General features: G+C 41.3%; 1 protein-coding gene across 9 annotated transcripts in view; it reads right to left on the bottom strand.

The window, feature by feature from the left end:
- Nucleotides 1–476: 476 nt before the first annotated feature.
- Nucleotides 477–27,562, bottom strand: part of AFF1 (ALF transcription elongation factor 1) — a 167,801-nt gene continuing 140,715 nt past the window's right edge. For 4 of the 9 annotated variants that reach the window (XM_073340610.2, XM_073340615.2, XM_073340613.2 and 1 more), the window contains 9 exons: nt 23,688–23,952; nt 21,953–22,044; nt 20,652–20,715; nt 15,579–15,715; nt 13,937–14,008; nt 13,248–13,341; nt 13,086–13,129; nt 11,253–11,482; nt 477–8,097 (listed from right to left, as the gene is read on the bottom strand). In XM_073340610.2, coding sequence (XP_073196711.1) covers nt 7,976–8,097; nt 11,253–11,482; nt 13,086–13,129; nt 13,248–13,341; nt 13,937–14,008; nt 15,579–15,715; nt 20,652–20,715; nt 21,953–22,044; nt 23,688–23,952 — 1,120 coding nt within the window. In that variant the 3' untranslated portion in view covers nt 477–7,975. The other 5 variants (XM_073340611.2, XM_073340614.2, XM_073340616.2 and 2 more) reach the window with 4 other exon arrangements.

Genomic DNA, 27,562 nt, shown 5'->3' with positions numbered 1-27,562 from the left:
CTTCCACTGAAAACAAGAGGGACCTAAGCATGTGCCTTAGCACTTTGCTGAAGTGAGGCCTAAGGGTCTAACCAAACTGAAATATCAAGGGGGAGGGTTAAAAGTAAACTGTAAATTAAGAAACAGCAATTTGATACCTGGTCTTGTTATTGGGCGAGATCAGATCACCCCAGTAAAACTCATCTCTCTGATTATTTTCATGAGTCCAATGCATGCAGCCAAAACGGGGGTCACACCGCACAATCCCATCAACAGGATACAATAATGCTTTGCTCTTAGTGCATGAAGTCTCCAGCCACAGAGCTCAGCCTCACAGTATCCCTATGAGGTAGGGACGTATCACCCCTGGGAACCTGGAGCACAAGAGGGTGAAAGTGACTTGCTCATGAAAGCCAATTATTTTTTCCCTAAACACATTTTATCTTTACATGTTCCACCCTGACATCTCTCTTGTCAAAATAATTTCAACACAAATAAATCAAAATTTGCTTTAATATGCATATATATAGATATATAGACACGCAGCAATTCATCCTTGATACAGAGAACAACAAACAGAAGATCCGTGGCACACTTCTTTGGAGAAATCTTTCACATACTTTTTCTCTTAACAGATCAACTAAGTTTTTTTTCACAGATCTGGTTTTAGTCTCTTTAAAGGATTGTACAAGGCAGCTAAATCTTATTCACAGAAGCCCCAGAATGCAGTTTCATTGCTGGAAGTAGTTAAAATACATCAATTCCCCCTTCTGGTTTTCTTTACACATCCTCCCATAAGAGGCTTCATCTCGCAAGGTGCCGAACACCCTCTACTCCCAGTGAAGCCGACAGGAGTTGAAGGAGCTCAGCACCTTTCAGAATTGGGCTCCAAGACCATAGCTGTACCCCATTACACGTGAAGAACTGCTGATGAGAAGAGACGGTTAAGGACGATTCAACATGGTTATTTTTAAGACCAGTGTTCCCCATTCATAAACGAGACAATTTACTTTTAAAAACTAAACACGTGCGCTCACACTCGCACAAAACCAGACTGGGGTGATACCAACACTTGATTTACCCACTAAAACAATGGGGGAGAGGGAGGAGCCCCCTTGCTTGAGCACATCCAAAACACAATCACACAGCAACAATCTGGAAAGAAAAAGACTGTGTACTTGTCAACTGACCCGATGTACAGTAGTTTTTTATCAATATGCCATGATTCATTCTCCGCCTGGACCGTTGGCAACATTAATACTGCCCGTGCTATCGTCCTGTAACAAAAATCACTTAACTAAAGAAAACCACTATTCTTAAGACCTTCACCCCACTGCCTTCATTCTGAAAATTACATTTCACTGCTATAGCTTGGCTGCTGAGCATCAAGCTTTCTGAAAGAAAACTAGACCGTTCTCTATGTAATTCAAAATAGCTAGAAAAACTATTGAAAAAGCTCAGTTCAGGGAGTTTACTGTGATTTCTGTGGCAAGCAAAAGGTTTACAAACTTGATCATCATCTTAGAAATATTTTTTTATTATGATAGACCGTGCATGGAATCTAAACGTTGACAAGAACCAGACACTGCTCCGGTGGACAGACATGCACCTTCAATTTACAAACCAATAAATTTATAAAGAGACATCAGGCGGGTTGCCTTTTCATTTTTGTTTGCTTATTTAACAAGGTCAAACAACATTGCTGTTCTGTTCTGAGATGAAATACTGGCCCCAAAGAAAAAGTCAACCTCTGCTTTACTAAGTGGGAGAGGGAAAATAACCTGGTACTTTAACAAGACAGATCCATGCAAAACAGATGGCATTGTGGTACAGTTAGTATTCACACAGTTCGTAGCTTCAGAAAAGCAGATAAAAACAAATTCAGAAATGCTGTTGCTGGCCCAGGACTCCTGTTGATTTGTGGTGGTGACAGTGGTTACTAAAAGTGCAATGGATACAAAGCAAAGGTTGCCAAAAAGATAATGTAGTGTTTAGAGAAAGGTATGGGGCTCAGAGATTGCATTCAGACTTATTGCAGCTGTTTGGCTTCACAGCCAAAAAGTATTATTGGCCTCCAAAAAGGGAATGGGACAAGCAGAGTCAAAGAAGAGAAAAATACAAGTCTTTAAGATGAAGCAAATGCAAAATAGATTATACACCATTTCATAATTAGGTTTGGTCAATAAAAGGTCAATAAATACATCAAAGAACAAACATTTCTTTAAAATACCTTCATAATACATTACCAGGGAAACCCACCCTCATGAAAAGTCAGGCCAATTTGATTGGACCCACACTCTCTCTGCAAATAGACTTCTCTGCACTGTACATATTTATAGGCTTTGTCCAGTCTACACGTTTCATCTTTTGTTTTCAGTTTAGTACGATAATACTAAAGTGCAGGGGAGTTCTGGCACTACCATTTTATCCTCCGCTCTGTTTAGTGTAAGACTTCAAACTGGCGAGGGAAATAGAAATGGAGAACCTGGGAATAAGAAATCTCACCACAAGTTAATGAAATAGCATAGCATCCAATTCTCAGTTGGTGTAAATAGGTTCATTGATTTAATGGAGCTGTGCCTATGTACACCTGCGGAGGATCTGGTCCATTCAGTGGAAGGTTGTTTCTCAGAGACTGGTACCTAGTGCTGCCTTTCATGTTCCCATTTCTGGAGTATAAAAGGCTACAGGGAATCATAGTGATGAGCAAAAATTTGTTGTGCAAAGAATCAAAATTTCCCCACATTCATATTCAATATTCTTGGGGGGAAAAGCCTTGTAACAAAAATGTACAAGTGACTTCTCTTGCTTTTTACTTAAAGTCTCAAAATGGCTGTTTCCTACCTCATTTACTATAGGTGATTTCAAAGTTGATCTGTACCCTTCTTAATCTTATACATTTCCTTTCCTTCACCCCTCCGTCCCCACCTTTTTTGCTTTTCTCCAGTGGAGTTTGATCAATACTTTGGAAAACAATTCACTTTATGAAACAGGGAGTTGGAGTGGGGCCTTTTTTTGGAGGTCATTTGGATAACCAGGTTCTAAATCATCCATTTCATTTGGTTTAAGTGTCTCCAGGAAGGACAGATAAGAACATAGCTATTGCTGAAACAGCATCCTAGCCCCTCACCTAAATCAAACCAAACCTACACCATACATCCTAGGAGTGCCAAAACCAAAAGTAATTTTTCACAGGGTCTTTTCTTCGACTACAGAAGTCTAAATCAATCTTTGGGCCCAATTTTAATGCCATACTGCTTGAAACATTAGCTTCAATGAATTCACTCCCAATTACTAACATGAATGAGTGTAGAATCAGGCTCATTGTGCCTGTGTTGTGATGAAAGTAGCATAAGCTGAAATTTTAGCTTTATGGTCCTTTTTTGTCTTCCTACTTCAATATAAGTCTTGCCTTTGGGATTTTAAATGTGCAGTGAAAAAATGCATTTGCTTAAAAAAATCCTTTATATTTCTATATACAGTATTTGTAACAGCAACAGATCTCATGAATATTAAACGGGGTTCAGCAGCCACTACATATTACAAACTACATAAAAAAAGGGTCCACCGTTAGGAACTATTCTCTTAGGTGCAATGCACATTGCAAAAATGACCTGAATTATATCACAATATTGCATACAGATATGCAAAAATCATCCTTCCAAGGAAAAATTACATTCTCAACACAAAACAGAGAGGAAAACAAAACCCAGCACAAACAAGCATACTGCCACTCAAAAGAAACAAACTCCCTTTCTCACTGATTCTGGAGATAAAAGAAATTGAAAATGGAGGAAGCACTCAGAGTGAGTGATGAGAATCACAACTTTGGGCATTAGGAGACCAAATCTGAGGTGGTCAGAACTCTCCTCCCCACAGTGTTTTATAAATATATTACTACATTACAGCGTGGGTGAGGATTACAGTGTCCTTTACTCACTGAGTGAGCACTGCTTTCTCCCATATCACGCCTTGAAACCTGTTCATGGCATGTGCATAGCACACCACAAATCTGGTCTTCCATTATTGCTCTCTTAACTAGTTTGTTAGACTATTTTGAAAAAGGCCCATAGCTTTGCCTCTGACAAACCATTCACAAACCAGCCAATATTGGACATTAAAGACCAGACTGCTCAGAGATCTCATGAAATATCCTGCAGCTATTGCATTAGGACGCAGGGCTGATGTCTGCATGTTGTAATGCTCCCGTCTCACAGAACCTTTGGATTTCAACCACCTGTTCTTTATCCAACAGGAAAGGGCAATAAGTGTTAGATACAGGAGAACTTCAAACAGCATCTTCAAGTACAGCAAATTACGCTTAAATAAAAATAATTTAGAGACAAAACACTGCCATGCAGACTGAGAAGGCAGCTAGCGACTACCCCTACGACAGGCTGAGAACTTGCGGACTCTCACAGCAACTCAATGAACAGGTTACTTCATTTAATATTCATTTTATTTCCCCACTTGAATGAATCAATCAGTTTGGAAATTCCATCACACACAGGGCAGAAAAGGTTATTTACAAGATGGAGACACACCCCAAAATAAATTTAAATGTACAAATTTATACCTGGAACCAAGGACGGGGGAAGGGATGGGGACAAGAACAAAAACAGACAGACAGACAAAGGACTTTGCCTTTTTAAACAATATTGCAGTCAAACTCTGACTCTGTTACAGAAGAGCTCCATGTCTCCAGTGTGAATGGGGCTTTCGATCTATTAAATAATGGCATCTTAGATATAGAATATTTGACAATTTAAATACATTAATTACTTCTCAATAAATATTGCATGGGAAGGCTACTGCCTTGCAACTGCCGCCCCTTCACTCCTCACAGGACTCAATCTTATCTTCACTTTTTCTTTTTGCAATGGCAAATACTATTTCATTTTTTTCTTGCTCCTCCCTAAGAGCCTGGCCCAGGGCCAACTGAAATCAATGGTCATCTTTCCCGCTACTTAAATGGGCCTCAAACCTGGCTCTAGGCTGAAGACAGGTAGCAATTCTTCCTAATTAATAATATCTAGAGAGTCCCTTCAAAGGGGAAAAATAGAATATAGCTTCCCGATTTGTAGTTTGCTATAGTTGCTCCCTCCTGTCTACTCTCCATTTATGGAGCCTGTATTGACTATGGGCCTGATCTTACTCCCTCTGAAATAAATGGGAGGTTTGCTGCCAGGTTCACTGGGAGCAGGACTGGGCCCTACATATCAAATTTTACAAGAGGGTTTGGATCCTACATTATTTCTGATCATAAACTATCCTGTAAGGCAGCAGCTGTCAGCAGTGCCTCTGCATTAAGTGGATCTTCTCTTGACAAGGCCTTTGCCCTTCTACTCTCTTTAGCTCACTTTCTTGTAGGAATAGCACTGTCCAACTACTAAAAGTGTTCACAGGTGGGCTTAGGCAGGTCCCATGGAATCTGGGGTCCATGATCAGAGGGCTTCCAGGTGGAGCAGTAAGTCAGAAGCAAAAGAACAAGCCTCAGCACAATGCACAACCGAAGTCCTGCTTCAGGTTGGGCTGGGCTATCTTGTTTAGGAGGGAGAGTGTGTTGGGATGGAAGTGGTTGGATGGAAGGAAGAGGCTGTCTGAAGGGTGGAGAGGGGGCTGCAGGAGGGATGTCACACTGAATCTCGGTCTTCATTTATCCTTAAATTTATCCCTAAGCATCTCCTCTGGCTCCTGCAGAGTCCCATACTGATTCCTAAGTCAGGGTGGTAATAACCCTTCCTTTCCCCTCCTCCTCACCTGTGACATTAAGGCAAGCTGCACTGCAAGACAAAAAGAAGAGGAGGATTTCAATCCATCAGTCTGGAACTCCAGCTTGTTAGTTATACTTGTATCAGAACGCAGGCTCCGAAGCGTGCAGAAGGGCCTGACTTTTCTATGCCCTTCCCAGGCTTCCTGAGAACAAAATTTATGTTCATGAACACCTTGGACTGTGTGTTTTTATTTGGATCAGTTATTCCTTCCAAAAGGAATGTACATGTGTATGTATTTTATTATATATAGACTGGGAGAGAAATACGGAACTTGCTCCCAATTAGGTTAGAAGGGCTTATCCCTGAAATGAACTACGGCTTTAACCAAGTGGTAAGACACGAGGAGGTTTCTGAAGGTTCCGTGCAGCCACAGGAGACGAGAGAACGGAATGTTCTTGTGCTTATTTCTCTTAATACAAGAGGTGGGGACTCGTTTTCTCATAAGGCTCTCCAAAGAGTCAGGCTTCCCTTCCGCTAGCTACACGGGAGCTTTCTTGGGCCTCACGTTGCAAGGGACTGTCCCAGTCTTATATGGGTCAGGAACATGGCTTTAAAAAGGAACAGCGTTTTGAAATTCAGACCTCTTGCTTATAATTTATTGAACCCTAAAACCCTCAACAGGCACCTCGGAAAAGGAGTATTGCTTCATTACAGCACATGTATAGATCTGTTTCTATACGGATACATGGTATGTGCAAATGCTTCCTTTTACAATGGGGAAAAGAGGCTAATTCATTGCAAAGGTTTTCCTTTCTGTAAAATCAATATGCACAATTCATTTGGGCATCAGCATTCCCAGCAGTCTAGCATAAGTCGAGTGCTGGTAGAGAGGACCGGAGAGCTAAGGCACACTGTTAGATATGAGGATGGCAGAAAGCTTTACACAATAGGAATTCTTTGCCATCTGACTGGATATAAAAATATTGTGAATGTAGTCTTCAGTGTTACTGTCATCTGCATAACTGTATCTTTAAAAACACAACTTATGGTAAAGAAGAGCTGCTTGCAAATCTAACAAGAATATCTGAATATTCTCATTTGTGTTCCTCTGAAGACAGATTTTGAGCTGCTGGGCAAAACCTATAGCTTTGCCATGAAATGGGAGTATCTCCCATATGAGGGTTACAAGACTTCAGTGCCAAGCCTGCTCTCAGATACTCATACATTGTGTGTGAATATCCAAGGACAAAATCTGACCCTTCTTTTCCAGGTATAGTGAAAGCAGATACCTCCTTATGCAGAAGCAATTCCTCCTGATTTAAAGATCTGCAACTCAGCATAATGTTTACACAATCACAATGAACCATTCTGACTGTCCCTTACCTTCCCTCCCCTTCATACTGAATCAGCAACAATCTGAGAGGATGCACAGTGACAACTCCCTGCCTTCCTTTCAGAGGAAAACAGCACAATCCTTACGTGCTCCTTACCTTCCCCACCCAACTGTGTTTGACGTACGGGGCCCAAACTAAAAAATACCACAACTGAAACAGTTTGAGAGTTAATGGTTTGCATTGTGTGTGTGTGTGTGTAGAATGGAGAAAAAAATATCAAAGCAATGGTGATCTACTAAGTGAACTTGCAGTGCTAAGCAGTGGTTGCAATCAGTTCCAAGAGTATCAGAAGAACAGTTGCTATATAAATGCAGTAGGGGATGGTTAGGAAGTGGGCAAGGCAGATTGCTTTGCTGTTTCTAGCTTAACATAATGCTGTTTGGTTCCGTTCAGATCTTGTCCTCCCCCTGACGTCCCAACTCCAAGGAATAAGAATATACATCATGGATTGCAGCTGTGGTATGCAAAAACACTTCTCTGAACTTTCCGATGGACATGTGACTGCTGTGGTTTTTGAGATGTTGCATAATAACTTTTGGAGGTGGACTTCCTTCTTGTCGGCACTTCTTCACATGTTATTTTTGCTGGTTATTCATTTATAGAAATGTTTATAGACCACCAACACACTGAACCTTTCAGACAGTACATTGCACTTTGTCCTTTTAAAGACAGGCATCATCAACCATGAGGCCTCCCTTCATCTCTTCAAGGTGGCCAAGTGCCACCCTAGAAACATAGTTTAAAAGTTCTCCAGTGTAGTCAGATCCCTTCCATCTTGCTTTATTTTCCCTTCCAGGCGCTTTGTATCCAATGATTCAGCCAGACAGACTGCTTCTGAGGCTTCCAAAGTGCAAAAGAGTTCAAGGTATTAACCACCTTGAGCACCAGTTAAGGCGTATTTGTTTCCAGCCTCAGCCACTGTAAACCCTGCCTAGTGTAGTGTACCAGTTCAGTCATACTACTGTTCAGTGCCAGAGTGCACACCGCTGTACTGAGTTCGGCAAAGAATTCTAGAAAGATAGGAGGGAAAAAGAAAAGTGATTAGTCAGTTTTTACACAGGAGACACATCTGAAGGGAAAAGAAATGCAACAAGAGAAATAACAGGAAATATTTTATAATAAGAAAGTAACATGATTAAACATAAAAAGAACAGGAGTACATGTGGCATCTTAGAGACCAACAAATTTATTAGAGCATAAGCTTTCGTGAGCTACAGCCCACTTGACTGGATGCATAGAATGGAACATATAGGAAGACAATACACATACAGAGAAGGTGGAAGTTGCTTGTGCAACTTAAATCTGCTCCCTTGTACATATGCATTATGATACTGTCTTTCAGTTACATAATCATGTTATATTTTGCATAGGACTCCTGCCTTATTCAGTAAATGGGAAGTTATTCAGTATTTCCTTGTACCCTCTGTGTTCAATGTGTGGCCTCAGGCCTCATTTACCAGATACCATCCAAACTCTGCACTGAATAAAAAATTAATTTCTTCATAGCATTTCTATGGTGTTTTCGGTTTACTATCGGATTGCTTTATAAATATTATCAATGTATGTTTCCACACCCTCTGAAGTGAGGTGGTATTATCCCCATTTTACACATAGAGAACTGAGGCATACAGACTAAGGCCAAAATTGCAAAAAGTGTCCTCAAAGTTTGGGTCCAACTTGATATGCCTCGGGCTCAGGTTTTCAGAGCACTTAGCATTTTTATACACCTTAAGTTCAAAGCACCACTCTCACTGATTTAAACTGCAACCATGAGTGCTCGGCACTTCTGAAAATCTGGCCCCAGGTCTCTCACGCTGGACATCCAGAAAATGAGGAACACACAATGAGTGACCTATGAAAAGTTTGGTTTAAGTGATTCGACCAGCATCACCTAGGAACTCTGTGGCAGAGGCAAGGATAGAATCCAATTCTCCAGGGCAGCATTCAAATGCCTTAACCATTAAACCATCCTTTGTCCTTGTGCCTCATCTCCTGCCTTCTTCACCATACAGATAAAAAGCTTCATTCACTACAGAACCCTGATTCGTTTCCTGCGTACTGTCCATTCTGTGCACTAAATGAGGCCAGGGTCCTGTGAGATAATAGTATGGTATTACATAATTAAAGGCTATTGCAATGTATATGCACAAGGGACCTAAATTATGGTTGCAATTTAAAAAAAAAAAAATTTTTAATGAAAAAAATTCCAACATGTGGAACCATGTTGACCCCCAATAAACATCATCAACAGGGTTCAGACCTTTACATGCATAGCACGGACCTCTATTTGAGTTAACAGAGTAACTGGTAGCAATAGCAGGCTGTTATCCCTTATGTGGGCCAATCACTAAATGGGGGTGAGACACACTTTGCCAGTGGGTTTCACACCTATTTGCTGATACACAGCAATGTAGAGACTCACAACTTCTGAGCTCAATTCTAGGTTCTGCAGGGGAGTGTATCTAGCGGTTATGAACCCTTACGCCCCTGTGCCCCTAGCTTGTCTCTGTCCCCCTCTGCTCCTACTCACTCTCTGGCTCCTGAAATGCCCTCACATCCTATTCTCTCCTTTTCCTGTGCCCATACCCCTGTTCCTCACCTCTCTGGATTCAAATCAGGCTCCCTCCTCCATCTCCGCACTGCCCAGGCACCAGCAAAGGAGACATTAATAACACAGGGAAGGACCGTTCCTGTGGCCCCCGGCAGTCAGAAGGAACAACTGCAGTGTAAGTCCAGCTCAGCCCTTTCAGTTGAGGGGATGGCACACGCGCAGTCGGGTCAGCAGGTAGGAGCTGTGCAGGTTTGAGCATGCTGAGTGCACATGGAATCTTCGGAGAATTTAGCTGCCAAACTCCGACGAGTCTCTGCTGAGCATGTGCAAATGGATTTCCCCCCCCCCAAAGGCTTGTAAGTCAGCAAAATACAGGTGAATTTTCATAGTGACACACACCCCTGAGATCAGAACAAATTCCAAGCCTTTGCTCTATTGTTTACATGGCAGATCTTAATGGCTCAGTTCTGACACACTCCTATGGCATCATTATATCCTGAACAGACAACATGAATATTTATTGTCTTCCTTTACAGACATCAATTCCCTGGGAAATATTTACTCCATAGAACTATTTGTAATCTTTATTCCCCTTATGTTAAGAGACCACCATGAAATGAGTCCATGGCTCTTCTCTCATAATTATCTACCTTGAGTTATACACAGTGCCTACCTCGTGTCCTGGCTTATCACCAATAGAAATACACTGATTTTTACAGCGGAGGTCTTGTGAAGTTGCAGTCCATTAGATAGAAAAATTCTAATGCCGCGAAGCTTTTTCTAACACCATGTGCTGCCTGATTGAGCATTTTAACTTATATGTTAAGTCCTCCCAGTATTCTAACAAGACATATGGAACTTTTTACTTTTATTCCTTCTTCAAGTTTGCCTTTTGAACACATCCCTTTGCCTTCAGCAGCTTGAGTTTCTGTGAAAAAATTACCTCACAAGCCCCATGTTAATGGCTGACCATAATCTGAGCTTTTCTTCCTCTTTCACTATCTGTGCTGAGAGATGGCAAGGTCACACACTTAATCATGATAATGTCTGAGTAAAGAGTGTGACAGAGATTGGGGAATCCTCTTTGCAACTGCTTGGCATCCAAACAGGAGTGATGTCAGGAGGGGCCAATGCTCAAGGCCCCTTCAAACAAGTTCTTCTATGAGGAGAGGTCAGAGCCACTGTTTTTAGTGTAAAAAATAATGAAAACAGGAGCTAAGACAAAAAATAAATCAATAAAGCAGAAGTGGCTCTTCATGGACCACGAATCCATAAGCTGAAAAAGTGCATGAATCTGAAAAAGTTTTGCTCGTCACCTTTAAATGGTGAGCTTGACTTTTACCACTTAAAATAAAGTGAAAAAGAAATTTAAAGTGAATCAATCTTTCTAAGACAACCTTTTAATTAGAACAAACATCATACAGCAGAAGCAAACAGATTATACCAATAACCTGCTCACGTACCATAAACACCTTGGTTTGTTTTAATCCTGATTTTGTTTGGATTAAAAAGTGCCTCTTGAAGACAGAGTTTGCTGAGGTGTTAGGAATTTTTAAAAAGGGTCTGCAAACAAGCACAATATTAGAAGGAGAAGCCTAGGGAAATAAACCTTACCCTTATTCTTCCTGGCCAGAGCATCGGCCTGCTCCCAAATATCATAGGCATAGAGGATATAGGAAGTGATGTTGACATAGGAAAAGGTTATGCTTGGGATATTATGTAAGGTGTTGATTGAAGAACCAAGGCCTCCACTGACACAGGTGCTCGCGTTTGATCCTGGCTGGGAACTCACAGAGCTGGCGGGAGAGGGCATCGGGGAAAGAGGAGAAGGCGTGCCTGTGCTTCTGAGGAAGAAGACGACATCATGAAGCCTTAAGGCAACAGGTTAATGACTTGCCACAAAACACCCAGACTTCTCTTTTTCTGAGCCCCCCACCATCAGACAGAGTTCTGGTGTCATATACGCATGCTCAGCAAGAGCACTGTGAAGTACCAGGCTGAGGACTAAGGTGTGGCAAGGCACCACCAAAGGCAGGCAAGATAAATAGCACCAACTGCATTACTGTACTTAAAAAGTGAGGCCAAGGTTTTCAAAAGTGACTTGGGATTTTGGGTGCTCAATTTAAGACACCTTCAAGGCATCTGATTTTCAGAACGTGCTGAGCATCCACTCCGAGTCCCAAGTCGGGCACTCAATCTGTACTCACTTCTGAAAATCTTGGCCTAGTTATTTAAGTGTTTTGGCTAATGAATCCAATTCCATGAAGCCATAGTCTCCGCATTAAAGAGTTTAGGCTTTTTTATGGCTATTCAAAATTTGTGTCTCAATCCAAATCACTTTGCAGATCTGCATTTGTGTTTACGGAAGCTTGAGACAGAACAGATTTATTTGGTCAGCTAGTCCATCCTCCAGAGACTGTGCAAGGTATACTCTCCACTGCTTCGCCTAGTCCCGTTTTAAATTATCCAAATGATGGAGCTTCCATCACTTTCCTTGGGAGACTTTCAGTTTAATTAACCTCACTGTGCTAGGCCATGGTAGGAGTGATGGTGCTTTCAGAACCAATATTCTAATACATAAGCATTCTTTCAAAATATTTTCAGAGAGGTATGCATGGAATTGCATGCCTAGCTTGCACTCAAGACACTCAACTTCCACAACGGAGTATGCCCAAATGCCTGATTTGTTTACAAGCTGCCAACAGGATGCACACTTGGCCATGTGCGGGCACATATCCCTTATTTACACATGCAATTGCTTTAATGGCATGCCAGCCTGTTGAAAATCAGGTCGAGCATCAATTTGTAGAACACAGCTTTTATGTTTCTTTTGCTGCCACATCCAAAGTAACTCTGATGCAGACACACAAAGGTAGCAAAAAGCATCAATAATCAGCAAGAAATTTAAAAAAAAGTTTCTGTCAGGGGAATCAACTCACAAGGAAGTGTCAAAACACCAGCTAAAAGCTAATCTAAAATTCTACATGTACTACTGGGAGCAGTACAGCATCTGTATGCGGGGACAGGAGAGATGACAGGAGAAGTGGATACATTTACAAGTCCTAAGAGGAGGAAAATCCAACATCTGTCCTCTACATCTATTAACCCAGGACAAGGATTAGAACAATGGGACCTCTACAAACAACAGTTTCTAATACATTCTCTGTTTCCCTAATTCTTTGATAGGACAATAATGTGTATGACACAGAGTGGGTTTATATTGTCTGTAAAATAAAACAAACAAACAAACCTCTCTCTGTAAGTTGAGGTGAGGGAAAGAAATAAGAAGCAGATAAATATTTTAAGAATGTTATGCCAGCCCATAAAACAGGAAGCGATTCAGTGCACTCAACCCCCTTGCAAAAAAGTCTGCAATTCAAATGTGTAGGCAAACTGCTTCTGTTAACACATTACGAGAAAGATTTTAATATGTATTTTAAATAATACCTTGCAACACATGGAGAAGGTGCTTGCGTGACTCTGGAAGAATTCTGTAGCAAAAAGGAAAATCTAGTTAGATTTGGGTTTCACACTGACCTATACTGAACACTTGCAGCTTCTTCCATCTTTCTAATTTGAAACCTATTCAATAATACAATCAAACCCTACCTTGAAGTGTTCATTGAGGGTTCGGGAATACTTTACTGCAGTGTCTTTTTTGTAACGAAACATTGCCATGTGCAGAATGGACTGGCAGCGCATGCTGTGAACAAAAACCAGGAATCAGTGTCAGAACATTCAACGCCACACCAGCAGCAATTCTTCTCGCCGAGCCTGAGGACATATACATCCATTTTACTGCAAATTAAAGAAAGTTTGTGCTTCCTTCCCCATATGTCCCAGATATGATCTTCTCTCAGTGGCTGTCAGAGAAAAATAGGAACAGTCAGGGAAGTAGATGCGCAACTCCTAACAGGTGTTATGGGCCTAATATACCCTGTGTCCAGAGCGGACTTCGGTATGTTCAAGTACGGCTTCAATTACACAGCTCAGAAACCTCGTCAGTCAAATCACATTCCACCCTCATCTTAAGCCTCTATGGACTCTTAAATTATCAGCATACCAAGTGAGATTTAGAACCTTAACCTGACACACATGGTTCCCTACTGATATGCCAGTTCATTTTAAAAGGAGATATTTTTAAGAATTCATTCTATTAAAATTTTTCTGCATAAACCTAACAATATCAGTTTAGCCCAACCCTCCACCCTTCAGAAAGAAAGGTCTTTCAATCTACCAGGTTTGAGAAGAGAATATAACATGTCGCCACTGGAGGGGTGAGGGAGATAGCCACATACCACAAAACAGCAAAGATTTTTTCATGTGCAGATGCTGAGGTATCGGAAAAGGATTTTAATGTCATTATAAATCTGTAAGAAAACAAACACAAAAAAATTAATGACGTTCATCAACAGGGCTGGATTTCTCAATGACAAATACAGCACACCATTTATGGAAAGCTAGCATGGTCCACTGGCTCAGATAGTGGATCAGGAGACCTGAGTTCTATTTCCAGCTTTGCCTATAACTCACTGTGCGATCCTGAACAAGCCACTTTACTATCTCTCTGTAACTTAGTTTCCCTACATGTAAAACAGGAATGCTAATACTTACTCACTCATGTAAAGCACTAATTAAGGGACTGACACTGTAGTTGCACCATAGTTAGAAATCCCCTTAATTTTAGCAAGTGTTCTACACATGGAATAGCTTCAGGATTGGGCTATAGCACAGTTGTCCACCTTACTGAGCTTGGTTCCAAGTGGGCATCCTGAGGCTGATATACAGGAAAGCCAAAATGGGAACGGTAAATGCACAAGGGCAGTTTGGGGAGCAGGACAGAAGGATATAGTTTGTTGAAATTTTTCCATCTGAACATTTTAAACAAAAAAATGGCTTTTTAATCAAAATATTTTAATGGGAACTTTTCATATGGTCAAAAATTTCCATATTTTTAAGGAAAAAATACAAAGCTTTTCAGCAATATATTTTGGGTTTGGGTTTTTTTGGTTTTTTTGGGGGGAGGGGGGGTCAAAAACCACAAATATTTAAACAAGAAAATTAAAAAAAAAAATTGAATAAAAAAGTTCCCATGAAAAATTGGTCTTTTTCAACCAGCTATAGCGAAGGAAGTTAGATCATGTCTGGGAAACATTCACCAAACACTGACTGCGTACGGATTACATGATAGCCAATAGATTTCTGTCTGATTCATGCTTCCTTCAATTTGGGAGGTAATTTACATCCTTCATAAGCGGAGTTTACTGTAACTGCAAAATCCCCTCTTGCAAAACAACAGCAAACTAAAAAGGGAACTTGGCTAAAAGAGCCTCCTATAAATGGGCAGGAAAGTGTAGGCCCAAGAACCGATCCCTGCAGGACCCCACTAGAAACATACCCATTTGATGAGGAATCCCCACTGACAATTATATTTTGAGACATATCAGTTATCCAGCCTTTTAAATCCATTTAATGTGAGTCACGTTAATTTTATCTCTCTCTAGTTTCTTAATCAAAATGTCATGTAGCACCTAGTCAAATGCCTTACATTACATCAACACTATTATCTTTATCAACCAAACCTGTAATCTCATCAAAAAAAGATATCAAGTTAGTTTGACAATCTATTTCCGTAAACCTATGTTGATTAGCATTAATTATATTCCCTCCTTTAATTCTTTATTAATTGAGTCCAGTATCAACTGCTCCACTATCTTGCCCAGGATCAGAGAGATCAAAACTGAAATATGAGTGAAATTCAGAGGTATACTTAGATGGTAAGCTCTCTGGACAGTCTTTTAATTCAGTGTTCATGCAGTGCCTAGCATAACGGGGTCCTCGATCGTGACAGGGGCCCCTGCTACTAATGTAATACAAATAATAAATGGGAAAAACTTTTTTAAAATCCATGCTGTGTCACTGAAATGGCATTACACTTACTTAAGGAGATCTATGGTGTCTGTGAATATGGTGTATGCTGATTTTGGTGTTAGTGCATCAGATTCCATAGCAATTCCATACTCGATGAAGGAAAGGGCAGCCTCCAAGTACTGAAATGCCTTTGCAACCTTGTCTGTCTGTTGGAAAGAAGGTGCTCATGGTTAGCCAACAAGAAAAATTATGGTTCTTCATTCATTCTTTGCCATATCTGGTGACTTCTCTTTGCTTAGGTATGCACGGTTGGGAGGGAAGGAGGGAGGGGGAGAGAGAGAGGAGTCTGGCCTCAGAACATTACCCAAAGAGTTCCAACTCTGACCCCAGAAAAAGTGTCTGTGACATCTAAGAGGTGAGCTGCACCTGTGTTCTCTCCTACAAGTCTCCCCCGTGGGCTCTCTTTCCAACGACAGCCTCAACCTGCATTCTTCAGAGTGGAACTGTGCAGTTCACACCACTTAAGACTGGATCACCAGCTACAACAGCCCCCAGTCACACCATCCTGCCAGGGTTACAGGAAAAGCAGTGTCTTATACTCCCTTATATCACCTCTGGTGACTGACGGCACCACTACCTTCACCTCTCCCCGAGGTTTCACCCTAACACTCTTGGACTGGATCTCTGGGTGGCAGCCCCCCAATTTCCAACTCTCTTAATATGACAGGCCCAACTGCAATTGGTACCCGCAAGACACTCTTCTCTATATGCCCGTGACCAGCATCTGTTTAAAGTGACTCAAAACAGCTCCTTCCAAACAGGCGAATTGTCCATGTGCCCAAAGGTACAACAGCATGTAGGGAGAATGGGTTAAACCCACAAAAGGGCCCACATGTCTGGGACTTGCCTGTAACTCACCACCCCTCTCAAAGCTCAGGTGAGCCAGCTGTCTCAGGCACATCCTGCAGAGCCTCTGCCTTAGTTCCACAGCCATGGTGCATGTATTGCCTATGTCAGTCTCTCCCCCTAAGAAGCTGTGGCCTGCTCCCCCACTCTTCCTCTCAAGCCCAGAGCCTCTAAAACCCCTGGCCTAGTCTACACTGCCAAGTTGTCGACAAAACTTTTGTCTTTCACGGGTACTTAAACCACCCCCCCAAGACAAAAGTTTTGCTGCTTGCGCGGCTGGAAGTATTTTGTCAACAAAAGTGCCGACAAAGAGCGTTTACACACGCTGACACTTAGCTGCCTGGTGTAGACAAGCCCTTAGTGTTCTTTTGACATTAGTCTCTGGCCTTGGAAAAATGGGTATGTCACCCTAGACAGGGAGGTATTTTCCAGTGTTTGGTTCACCCATTGTTGTTTTAAGGACTCTTGGTATTCTCCTTTGAGGTACCTTATCTCTGTCATTGTTTTGTTTCCTGCTTGTTGTCTCCCACCCTGCAGCCTCCTTTGATTTAACTTTGTGCAGTCAGCCAGAACAATATCCAGCAGCTAAACTGAAACACATATAATAGTCATACAAAATAATACAGCTATCACACTTCTTCTCCAGTGTCTTTTTAGCAAGACCACCCTGGGAAAAGAGAAGAACAATTCTAAATGAGGGAGAGCCCAGAAAATGTAACACCACTACACCACTAGAATTTGATATGCCTATTTAAAGAGAACATGTGTCAAACATATATTCATATTTTAAGCAATAAATAGGTACTTTGCTTGCTATCAACACTATTATATAATCTTTTGGAACATCATAACCTCATTTTATTCTCAAATTATGTATTTGGAAAAATACCCTACAAAATAGGTTTTTCATATGGTTTGAAATTTGTCCTGCTATTGGAAGAAAATGCTGCCTTTATCTTTACTTGCAAGCACTTACGTCATGGCATTTTACAGAAAAGTAGTTCCGTGGATTTTCTTAATCTGCAAAAACGTCTAATCAGAACGAAATGTTGAAATCCAAATACCCAATTTCACATGAATTAATGTACCTGTATTTGCACATGCCGTTGTCATACCTGTCCTCTGTTGTGAAGGCACTTTTTGCAGCTATGTACACTTGTGATCAGCTTGGTCTGAGATAACTAACATCCCTGAAATGTATTTTATCCTAAATTACTGACATGCACTCTCAACTTTAACTTCATTTTAACAGATTTTTTTCCCCAAAGAATTGCCTTGGTTTCTTTTTCAATTAAAAATATCATACATGCACTGTAAGCAAGAAACCCAAAGAAAACGCTATTTTATTAAGTATTTTCTGTACTGGGCATAATCATTGGAGAAATAGGACTTATTTTTGCTACTCTGGAGCAGCACAAAGCAACTAGAGCATACTGGACGATTAAAATAGGTTTACAGCTGCTTTGCATCACGACTCCAGTTTCCTCCTATCTCCTGTCATCCTGTCACAGTTCCTATTCTAATGGGTCTCTTGGGGGCATCTCACTCAGGTCTCAGACATCACACCATCATCACTCTGAAGGCAGAATCATGAGATTCTTCCATTCTCAGACTGGGTCCTAGGTGCAGTTCCCTATGATCTACCTCAGCAGATCTAACTTCTGCCTAGACCCTGTGATTCTGCTCCCTTCAGAAGCAATGGTAGTGGTAACCAGGGACTAGGCAGCGTTCTCAATGCAAAGTATTATTTATTAGAACAAAAGTATTTCAGAAGGAAAAAAACACCTTATATAACAATAAACCAGTCTGTACACATACCGACTTTTCCCTAAGTCTTACCATCCCCTGGAACTGGGAAGGCCCGACTCCTTCAGAGAAACCCCTCTGCAGAATCTCTGTGTGTCAGCCTGTCTCCCTCAACAGCTTCTGACAATTGACCTCCTTTCTCCCGAGAAGGGCATTTCAACTGCTTAGACTTTTGATCTCCAGGCTCCCAGCTTTGGCAAAACAAGGCTTGCAACTTGTTGAAGACAGGGTACAGGATCCCTAAAGCTAACAGCATGCCCCATTCTCTCAAAGGTGTGCCTGGGTGTTCTTAACTGAGAAGCCATTGTGTTGTCTTCCAGCATAGATCCCACTGGATTTGAGCATTATAGGCACGTAATAAACATTTCACTACCCCAATATAAGTTATACAGTCTCTCTCAGTAACTAGGTTATGTATCAGTATTCTTAAATTTATTACATAGACCCGTGTCTGTCAGACCTCCAACTCCCTTCTCCTTCTTGCTTCGCTAGTGTTACCAACTCTTGCTGTTCCATTGTGAGATTCAAGATATTTGGAATGGTCTTGATACCCCAAGCTGTTGGAATCAAGAGATTTTGAGAATCTCAGCTTTTAGTTTTTAAAAGCAAATTTCTAGCCCTCATGATTACAGAGAAAAGCTTGAAAATGTGTAGCGAGCACACCCTAAATGCTCAGAAACTAGGAGGAAATAAAGAGAAACCAAAAATATGACATTTTACAAAATACGTTTAAGTCCATCATTGTTTCTAAGTGCTAGCCTCATGACTTTAGAGCGCTTGATGTTGGCAATAACGTACCTTACACCAGAAGCAGTGCTTTCAACACACACACACACAAAATGTGTGTCTGCGTCAAATATTTATTTCACCCTCTGTTACAGTGTGCAAGTATTTTCATGCATTTTACAGTACACCTTCAGCAGTGCATGGCACTTGCTAGAATATTCAGCAACTTTCCAGAATATGAAGGGAAACATGACATATAATATATAATTTTACTTGTTATGAGACCATAGACCATACAACAGCAAATTTTAAGAGGACAGAGTAAAACTGAAAAGGGCAAGAGGATGTGTTATACTATGTCAGACTGCATGCGTAACCAACCAATACATGGATACTTAACCCAATATGTACTGTTTAGTATGTGTGTTTTCTTCTTAATCCACTACGTTTTACCAGTTCATTTCTTATTACCCCATCCTCCCTCCACCCCACTATTTAATTTTTAGGCGCAAAAGTTTTGTGGCTCGAATAAAATAATAAAAAGGCATAATTAATATACACACAAATCGAAATTGGTTCTGCGAAATTAAGGGACTAAGTGTCTGATCTTGCACCATTGAATTAAATGGAATTTTTTCCATTATTGTCAACAGGAGAAAAAAAAACAGGCCTTAAAAGCATTAGCTAGAGCCAGGGCAAAAACCATCTAGAGGATTTGGATTGTCAGTTTCCATTTAATTTAAATGGTGCAAAATACTCTAGGGATCTTAAAAAATAATGCTGAGATTTTTTAAAGTAGGAAGAAATTAGAATGAGGATAGAACCTAGGTAATTTTCACTTGTGGTCCATGTAGTGTTTTTTTATAAAGGATTTCCAGAGATGAAAGAAACTAGCTAGATCCCTCCAGTCTATCTATTTTAGCAAAAGCGTCTAAAAGTTACAAAACAAATAAATCCCTGAATTTTGATTTTACAGATACATTACAGAGGACAAATGCTCCTGTTACTTGATTATACCATCACAATGAACAAAACGTATGTTTAGTATGCATGTTATTAAACAAACCACACCTCTGAGAAATCCAGATAATCACAGTTAGAGTTCATTTCAATCTTGTTTACGAGAAGTATAATTATATTTTCAAACAGTAGACTGTCTTAAAACTGCTTGTTCAATCTGCTCTCTGACAGTTTTGGGAAGCAAACAGACCTGCTAACCTTGTACAGCGTGTATGGGGTGAACATGGTCATATCAACTTTGAGTACTGCAAAACAGAATTCATTTTCTACATCTGGTCAAAGGACCTAAATCTGGACATAGCTCTGCCTTTAGTGGATACAAGCCATGTTCACTAAAAAAAAAATGTGACAAGATCTTCATTTAACTGGGAATAATACAAACAAATCTTGTCCATACTCCCGTGTGTACTAGATCTGAACGTGACAGCTGGATTTAACACAGGATTAATCGATTTTGAACCCGCTGACCCTGTAAGATAGGATTTCCTGGCATGTGTCCCAAGAGCAGTAGGTTGTACCTTGACCAATAGATACAGAAGGCTAGGTGGGAAGGAAAGAACAAACACTGATATAAGCTCCTTTTATTTTGTGATCCGGGACATGTGCAAAAAGCCAACCTTCATAAGTAAGCAGGTTTATTTAGAAAACCTTTTAACACTTCCACCACACAAGGCCCAGACTTACCATTGTGTCAGCTTTGTGCTTCAGTCTTTTGGCCTCCTCTATGTGATACTCCATTGGATGTTGTCTGAATTAGGAGTGAGGGAGAGGAGAGAGAGAGACAAAACAAAAAGATAGAGTAAGTATCATTTTTAATGTCACATCACAAAGACGCTGTAACTGCTGTATGGGCTGCTACGCTGATTACTTAAAAAATTACAATCAGCACCAACTGAATACTGTCAGGCTGTTTGGCAATGCTCAGAAGTCAAGTACCTGCTTATTAAAGAGCTTACAGTCTAAATCTAATAGACAGGATGGCCCGTATTCCATCAAAAGCTACATTAGAAGAATGTTCAGGTTCCGCTCCTGGGTACTCTAAAGTCAGAAAATTCTATTTTATGTTGCAAGGGCAAGTTTAACTCTGCCTTCCTGCGCATATGCATTAATTTAATTGCATTATCCTGTCTTGCTTCTCAAATATAATACAGCATACATATTCTTCTACAGTCTTTGGTTTACATGTGCAGCACTTCGTAGTACCATTCACTATTCTAGGTATGCCAGACAAACAGGGTCCATTAAACTCCTTTGGATGCAAGATACACAGTGAATGAGGCCGGGGCTCTTACAGAACCCTGCCTTATTCAGTGCACATTTTATAAAGCATGCTTCTGGCCACATACACCTACATGCATTAGACTAATGTATTTGCTGTACAAAGTGTGTACAGCTCACTGTGTACTCATAAAACTAACAGAGAAATAAGAAGGGCTCTGCACAGACTACTCTCAGCCTGAACTAAAAAGCACACGAATCGCACTGCTCAAGGGTAAAGTGCAATTTTCAAAGTCTCATAATTCAGCCAAATAAAAACAATGTTCACTGATGCACACAAAGGCACTTCTCAAGAAGGGTGATTTCCTTGCCAAATGATGTGTGATTTCTACACTGGCTGCCCTCCACACTAGAGCCGTAAGAAAATGGGAGCAAAAAAATATTTTTTTAAATAAAAAACAGGGCAAGTCTCTGCTGGGTTACCACACATGAAAGAAGTACATTTTAAGGAGAGATCTGAAGAGAGAGAGAGCATGTGGATACAAGGAAAGTAAGTCTAAACAGAAGGGGAAATATAAGAAGTGACAGAGAAGGGTACAACTCCAGGAGGCAGTGAGAACGGAGATCTAAGCAGGGGTATCACTATGCAGAGAGTCTTGAAATGGACAGGAAGAAGTTTATGTTTGGCACAAAGTTAAGGTACTCAAAGGACAATGAAGATGACACGATCAGTATGAAGGAAAGGAGGATATAAAGAAAAACCTTACTTTTCAAACTTGATTTGAGGTCTCCTTGGCTTGGAGGTACCATTTGGCAAAGAAGGCACCGGGAAAGGGTTTTTGCCATCTCCTGAAGGTCCCTGGGAAGTCATCATGCAGAGAAGAACTGGTCAAGGAATTTGTAATCAAAAGCAGTTTTAAAAGCTTTGGGTTTCCAAATTAAAAAAGAAAATGATTATTTAGTCTCAGAATATATTCTCTTTTCTCTCTCTCTCTCTCTCTTTTTTGTAGAGGAGGAGGAAACTTGCCTTCTTATATTACTGCTTGTAATCTTCAACACAACGTGAATTTTTCCTGAGGGGAAGAAATTAAGAAACAGGTTTCCCTTGCTACTGAAACTAGAGCTGTATTTAGCAGGACAATGACATAGTGAGCTAAGAGAGCACTAAGACTGATAACAACCCTGTTTTCTCAGTGAAGTCTGGTACAAATAAAATCTACCCCATGTTATCCACTCAGACCCATTGCTAGCTTAACCTTGGGGTATGAGGCAACAGTAGCTGATTTTAAGTTACTTGCTGAAATTCCAGAAAAGCAGAGTTACAAAACAGACATTTGAAGCTGGCTAGAGCAACTGCCCACACACCCTCTAAAAAACAAACAAATGAACAAAGCTCAGATTACATTTATCCATCCACATAAAAATGGCAATGTAACTGGGTTTTTTATAACCTGAAAACATCCAGTTCTAGCCACAAGGCTCACCAGCTCTACTGTAGAACAATTTTAGAAATAATACATAGTAGCACAAACCCAGGTCCTATTCAATAACAGGGGCCTGCTTTTTAAAGGGAGCTCAAGTAAAAAAAATTTTTTTTTTTAAACCGACTGATTTTGCATATGCAACTATTGTGCCTGCAAACGTGCCTGGTCAAAAACAAGGCCCTGACTGAAAATGTGGTCCTATCACCCAAGCACCATCTTTTACATTTGTTACTCCTCCTTATTATTTGCTTACTAGTAGGGTGAAGGCCGATGGGAAACTTTATGGAAAGCATCAAGTTAACTGCCTTTAACCGCACAGGTCACCGAGGGCCTGTTACAAAGTCCAGTGAAGCCAACAGAAAGACTCCGATTGACTTCACTGGGCTTTGGCTCAGGTCCCTGCTGCACAACAGAAGTTGCTGGATAACTTAAGTCTCGACCAGCAGATGTCCTGCCTCAAAGGCATTTTTTTCTGGAGCAGCAAAATCTTAGAAGGTAATATAAATAACTTAACTACTTAGGCCAAAGTAGTGCATTTTGTTAATGAGCAAGTAAAATTAGCAAACGCACTGAAAAAGCAAAGACGCTATAGCACAATCTCTGCTTTATTTTGTTATCTGGGGTTTTAACATACAAATCATTGCAAACAACAAACAAGTAGGCTACTTTGTAATAAACAATGATGTCTTAAGAAGAAAAGGAGGACTTGTGGCACCTTAGAGACTAACCGATTTATTTGAGCATAAGCTTTCGTGAGTAATCAGAAACCTCACACCCTAGTCTCTGCTTTTCTACCAGGGGAGAGCATGCTGATTTTTGGTCAGCAAGATTTTGCTAGACAGACTCACAGGAACCAAGAAAAAACAAAACAAAAACAAAACACTGTCTAAAAACCCATAGCGTCACTCATTCACATGCCTTGTCCTTTAAAAACATGAAGGAAAAGAGAATAATGTTGCGGAAGGAAATTGTAGAACACTCACTGCTAGAATGAAAAGCTCTGCCATTAACAACTTACACCTAGTTTGTTGCTTTTAGAATGTTCAGAATGCTTCCCCTCCGCTCTCCTGTGCTTGGAGGATGAAGAATCCTTGTGGTTGCTCTTGCTCTTCGCAGTGCGGTTATTTGTGGCAGGCAGCTGGCTGCAGGTGCTGCTCTCACCCTTGTGTCTCTTTTGTGCCATCTTGGCTGGCTTCTGGGCAGGCTGCGCAGTAGACATTGGTGGCAGAGGTGGTGGTAGCAGGAGCTCTTTCTTCAGTGTCTCGCATGGAAATTTGGATACTCTGGAGATGGAAAATGAACTTACCATTTAGGGCGTTCATGGTATATAATACAGTGCTTTAAAAAAATAGTGAATTACATGGTGTAATGATTCTGTTTATTCAGCTGATGACTCTGGAAATGTGAGATGACGAATTAAAAAAGAATCCATTAAAAGCAAGAGGAAACTTTAGGGACTTTCTGGAGATTTAGAAAACTTGTCCTCAACTGTCAACAACATGCAGGAAAATCATATTTGAAGCAGCAATAAAGACAAAATTTCAGGTTTGTTATCAGAGGAAAATGTTACAGCTAAATGACTTGGGATTTAAGAAGAGCAAACATAAGAACTTACAAATGGCCATACTGAGTCAGACCAAAGGTCCACCTAGCCCAGCATCCTGTCTTCCGACAGCGGCCAATGCCAGGTGCCCCAGAGGGAATGAACAGAACAGGTAATCATCAAGTGATTCATCCTATCGCCCATTCCCAGCTTCTGGCAAAGAGAGGCTAGCGTCACCATCTCTGCCCATCCTGGCTAATAATCATTGATGGACCTATCCTCCATGAATTTATCTTGTTCTTCAGAATTCTATCCTGTTATAGTCTTGGCCTTCACAACACCCTGCAACATAGCCACCTTCCCATTTCTTCCTTCTTCGTGGATTTATGAGAGACTAGAATCTCTGAGAAAGGACATCGGGAATGGTGCAAGCTACCACAGCACGTTGTTTTTTCAAAGTGGCTTACCACAGCACTGGCCTTCTTCCTTATTTTGCAGAATGCATTCTCTGTCCCTAACATCAGATAGGGTTCCTCATTACCTCAGATCATATCCTTTCATTAAATTAAGCGGAAGTGAAGACTAGCCAGTTAAATTAGCTTGCACATAACTGCTGAAATAGAGACCACTGTTCAAGGGACAGGGACTTACCAGTTTTGCTCTGTAGTTAGAGAATGAGGTTACTACTAGTGCTAGTTTGGAACTTTTGGACAAAACATTTTTCCATTGCAAAATGAGGGGGGGGGGGGTTTGACTCTGTACCCTGATGGTCAGAGCACTCACCTAGAATGTGACACCCTGGTTGAAGTTCCTGCCCTGAATCAGGCATTAGGTCTGATTATAGGCCATTCTGAGGTGTTGTGTTTTTGTTTTTCATGAGGTTTCATTTTCATCCCAATGTGAATGGACACAAATATCAGAGACTTTTTGGAAAACAGAATTCTTATCTTTGGGCCAGCCCTAGTTACAATCAGTTTGCAGCGTCTCTCATCATCGCAGGCCAGATTTAAAACCAGTGAACTTTAGAAGCTGTGTACCTCATCTGTAAACCTCACTTAACTGGCCACTACCTTTGCAGCTTCTTTGGGTTGCCAAAATGGTATAAGGTATCTGGAGTGGAACAGGGAATCTGGCCCCATGATCTTTAATGACTGGAGTCCAAAAGAAAACACCAAAATAAATGAAAAACCAACCCATTCGACTATCTCCTTCAGGAGACGAGACAAGTTGTGGCCTTGTACCATGCCCTAAAGCAGAAGTCCTCAAACTGTGTGTCAAGGTTCCTTCCCCACTCTGAACTCTAGGGTACAGATGTGGGGACCTGCATGAAAAACCTCCTAAGCTTATCTTTACCAGCTTAGGTCAAAACTTCCCCAAGGTACAAAATATTCCACCCGTTGTCCTTGGACTGGCCGCTACCACCACCAAACTAATACTGGTTACTGGGGAAGAGCTGTTTGGACGTGTCCTTCCCCCCAAAATACTTCCCAAAACCTTGCACCCCACTTCCTGGACAAGGTTTGGTAAAAAGCCTCACCAATTTGCCTAGGTGACTACAGACCCAGACCCTTGGATCTTAAGAACAATGAACAATCCTCCCAACACTTGCACCCCCCCTTTCCTGGGAAATGTTGGATAAAAAGCCTCACCAATTTGCATAGGTGACCACAGACCCAAACCCTTGGATCTGAGAACAATGAAAAAGCATTCAGTTTTTTACAAGAAGACTTTTAATAAAAAATAGAAGTAAATAGAAATAAAGAAATCCCCCCTGTAAAATCAGGATGGTAGATATCTTACAGGGTAATTAGATTCAAAACATAGAGAACCCCTCTAGGCAAAACCTTAAGTTACAAAAAAGATACATAGACAGAAATAGTTATTCTATTCAGCACAATTCTTTTCTCAGCCATTTAAAGAAATCATAATCCAACACATACCTAGCTAGATTACTTACTAAAAGTTCTAAGACTCCATTCCTGGTCTATCCCCGGCAAAGACCAGCATACAGACAGACACAGACCCTTTGTTTCTCTCCCTCCTCCCAGCTTTTGAAAGTATCTTGTCTCCTCATTGGTCATTTTGGTCAGGTGCCAGCGAGGTTACCTTTAGCTTCTTAACCCTTTACAGGTGAGAGGAGCTTTCCCCTGGCCAGGAGGGATTTCAAAGGGTTTTACCCTTCCCTTTATATTTATGACACTGTGGCTTGAGACCCCAAAGTGAGTCATGATCCCGTTTTAATGGGGTCACCAGGGCTGGTGTTAGACTTACTGGGGCCCAGGGCCGAAGCCTGAGCCCCATCACCCAGGGCCCAATCCCTGGGTGGCAGGGCTCAGGTTGCAGGCCCCCAACCTGGGGCTGAAGCCCTTGGGCTTCAGTTTTGGGCCCCCCACCCTGGCTGGGATAGCAGGGCTCAGGTGGGCTCAAGTTTTTGATCCCCCCTCCTGGGGTTGTGTAGTAATTTTTGTTGTCAGCAGGGGGTCGTGGTGCAATGAAGCTTGAGAATCTCTGCCCTAAAGAAACTCCAGCTCTTGTTGGGCCCAAGGCAGAAGCACATTCCAGAACCGAAGGCCTTCCACTAATAATGCCCTGCTGCGAACACCCAGACATTTAAATGTAGGGACTGTCAGCGCAAAGACCTCACCCAATATCAATTGCCTTAGTGTTTTCCCTGCAGAGAAGCTGTCTGCTCAGATAGCTAGACCCAAGCCATGAAGACATTTATAGACTGAAGTCAATTACTTTTGGTTCAATTCAAAGTAATAGGACACCACTTCAGCTGGTGCAGATCTGGTTTTATAGGCCCCCTCCAGCTGATGCAGCCAAGCAGATGGGTAGCTGCAGGCTGTATTAGTTGTAGCCTACAAGTCATCTACACTCATGCAAAGTGCATTGCAACCATTGCATTGAGGCGTTACAAAGGCATGGATAACTTTGGCAAATCTAAGAGAAACGTTGCAGCTATACTGCCAGATGCTGAGGAAAGACGACATTTTTGGATACTAATGCCAGCTGGAACTCTGACAAGACACACCCCAGAATTGTGAATGTTTTGGATAAAAGATGGACCAACTGCCCTAATAATGGAAGTAGGAACAAATTCCAAACCAAAAAGCACATCTGTTCTCTGGATAAGGTTTTTGCTAGTCTACTCTCATCCAAGTCCCGATCTTGGCAATGCACTGAGAAAAGGAGGGACACTGCACTATCTGGGTGTGATTAAAGCCAGAAAGTTGCATGTCATCTGCGTACGGAAGACAGCACAGGCCACATCTTCCCATTCTCCTCAGCAGCCTCACATATGCAAAGGGTGACAGAACAGAGCCCTTCAGAACCCACAAGCCACTTAG

This window comes from Lepidochelys kempii, chromosome 4 (assembly GCF_965140285.1).
Source record: "Lepidochelys kempii isolate rLepKem1 chromosome 4, rLepKem1.hap1, whole genome shotgun sequence".
Taxonomy (NCBI): domain Eukaryota; kingdom Metazoa; phylum Chordata; order Testudines; family Cheloniidae; genus Lepidochelys; species Lepidochelys kempii.
Note: the sequence above shows the minus strand (reverse complement) of the source record. Positions and strands in the feature narration are given on the sequence as shown.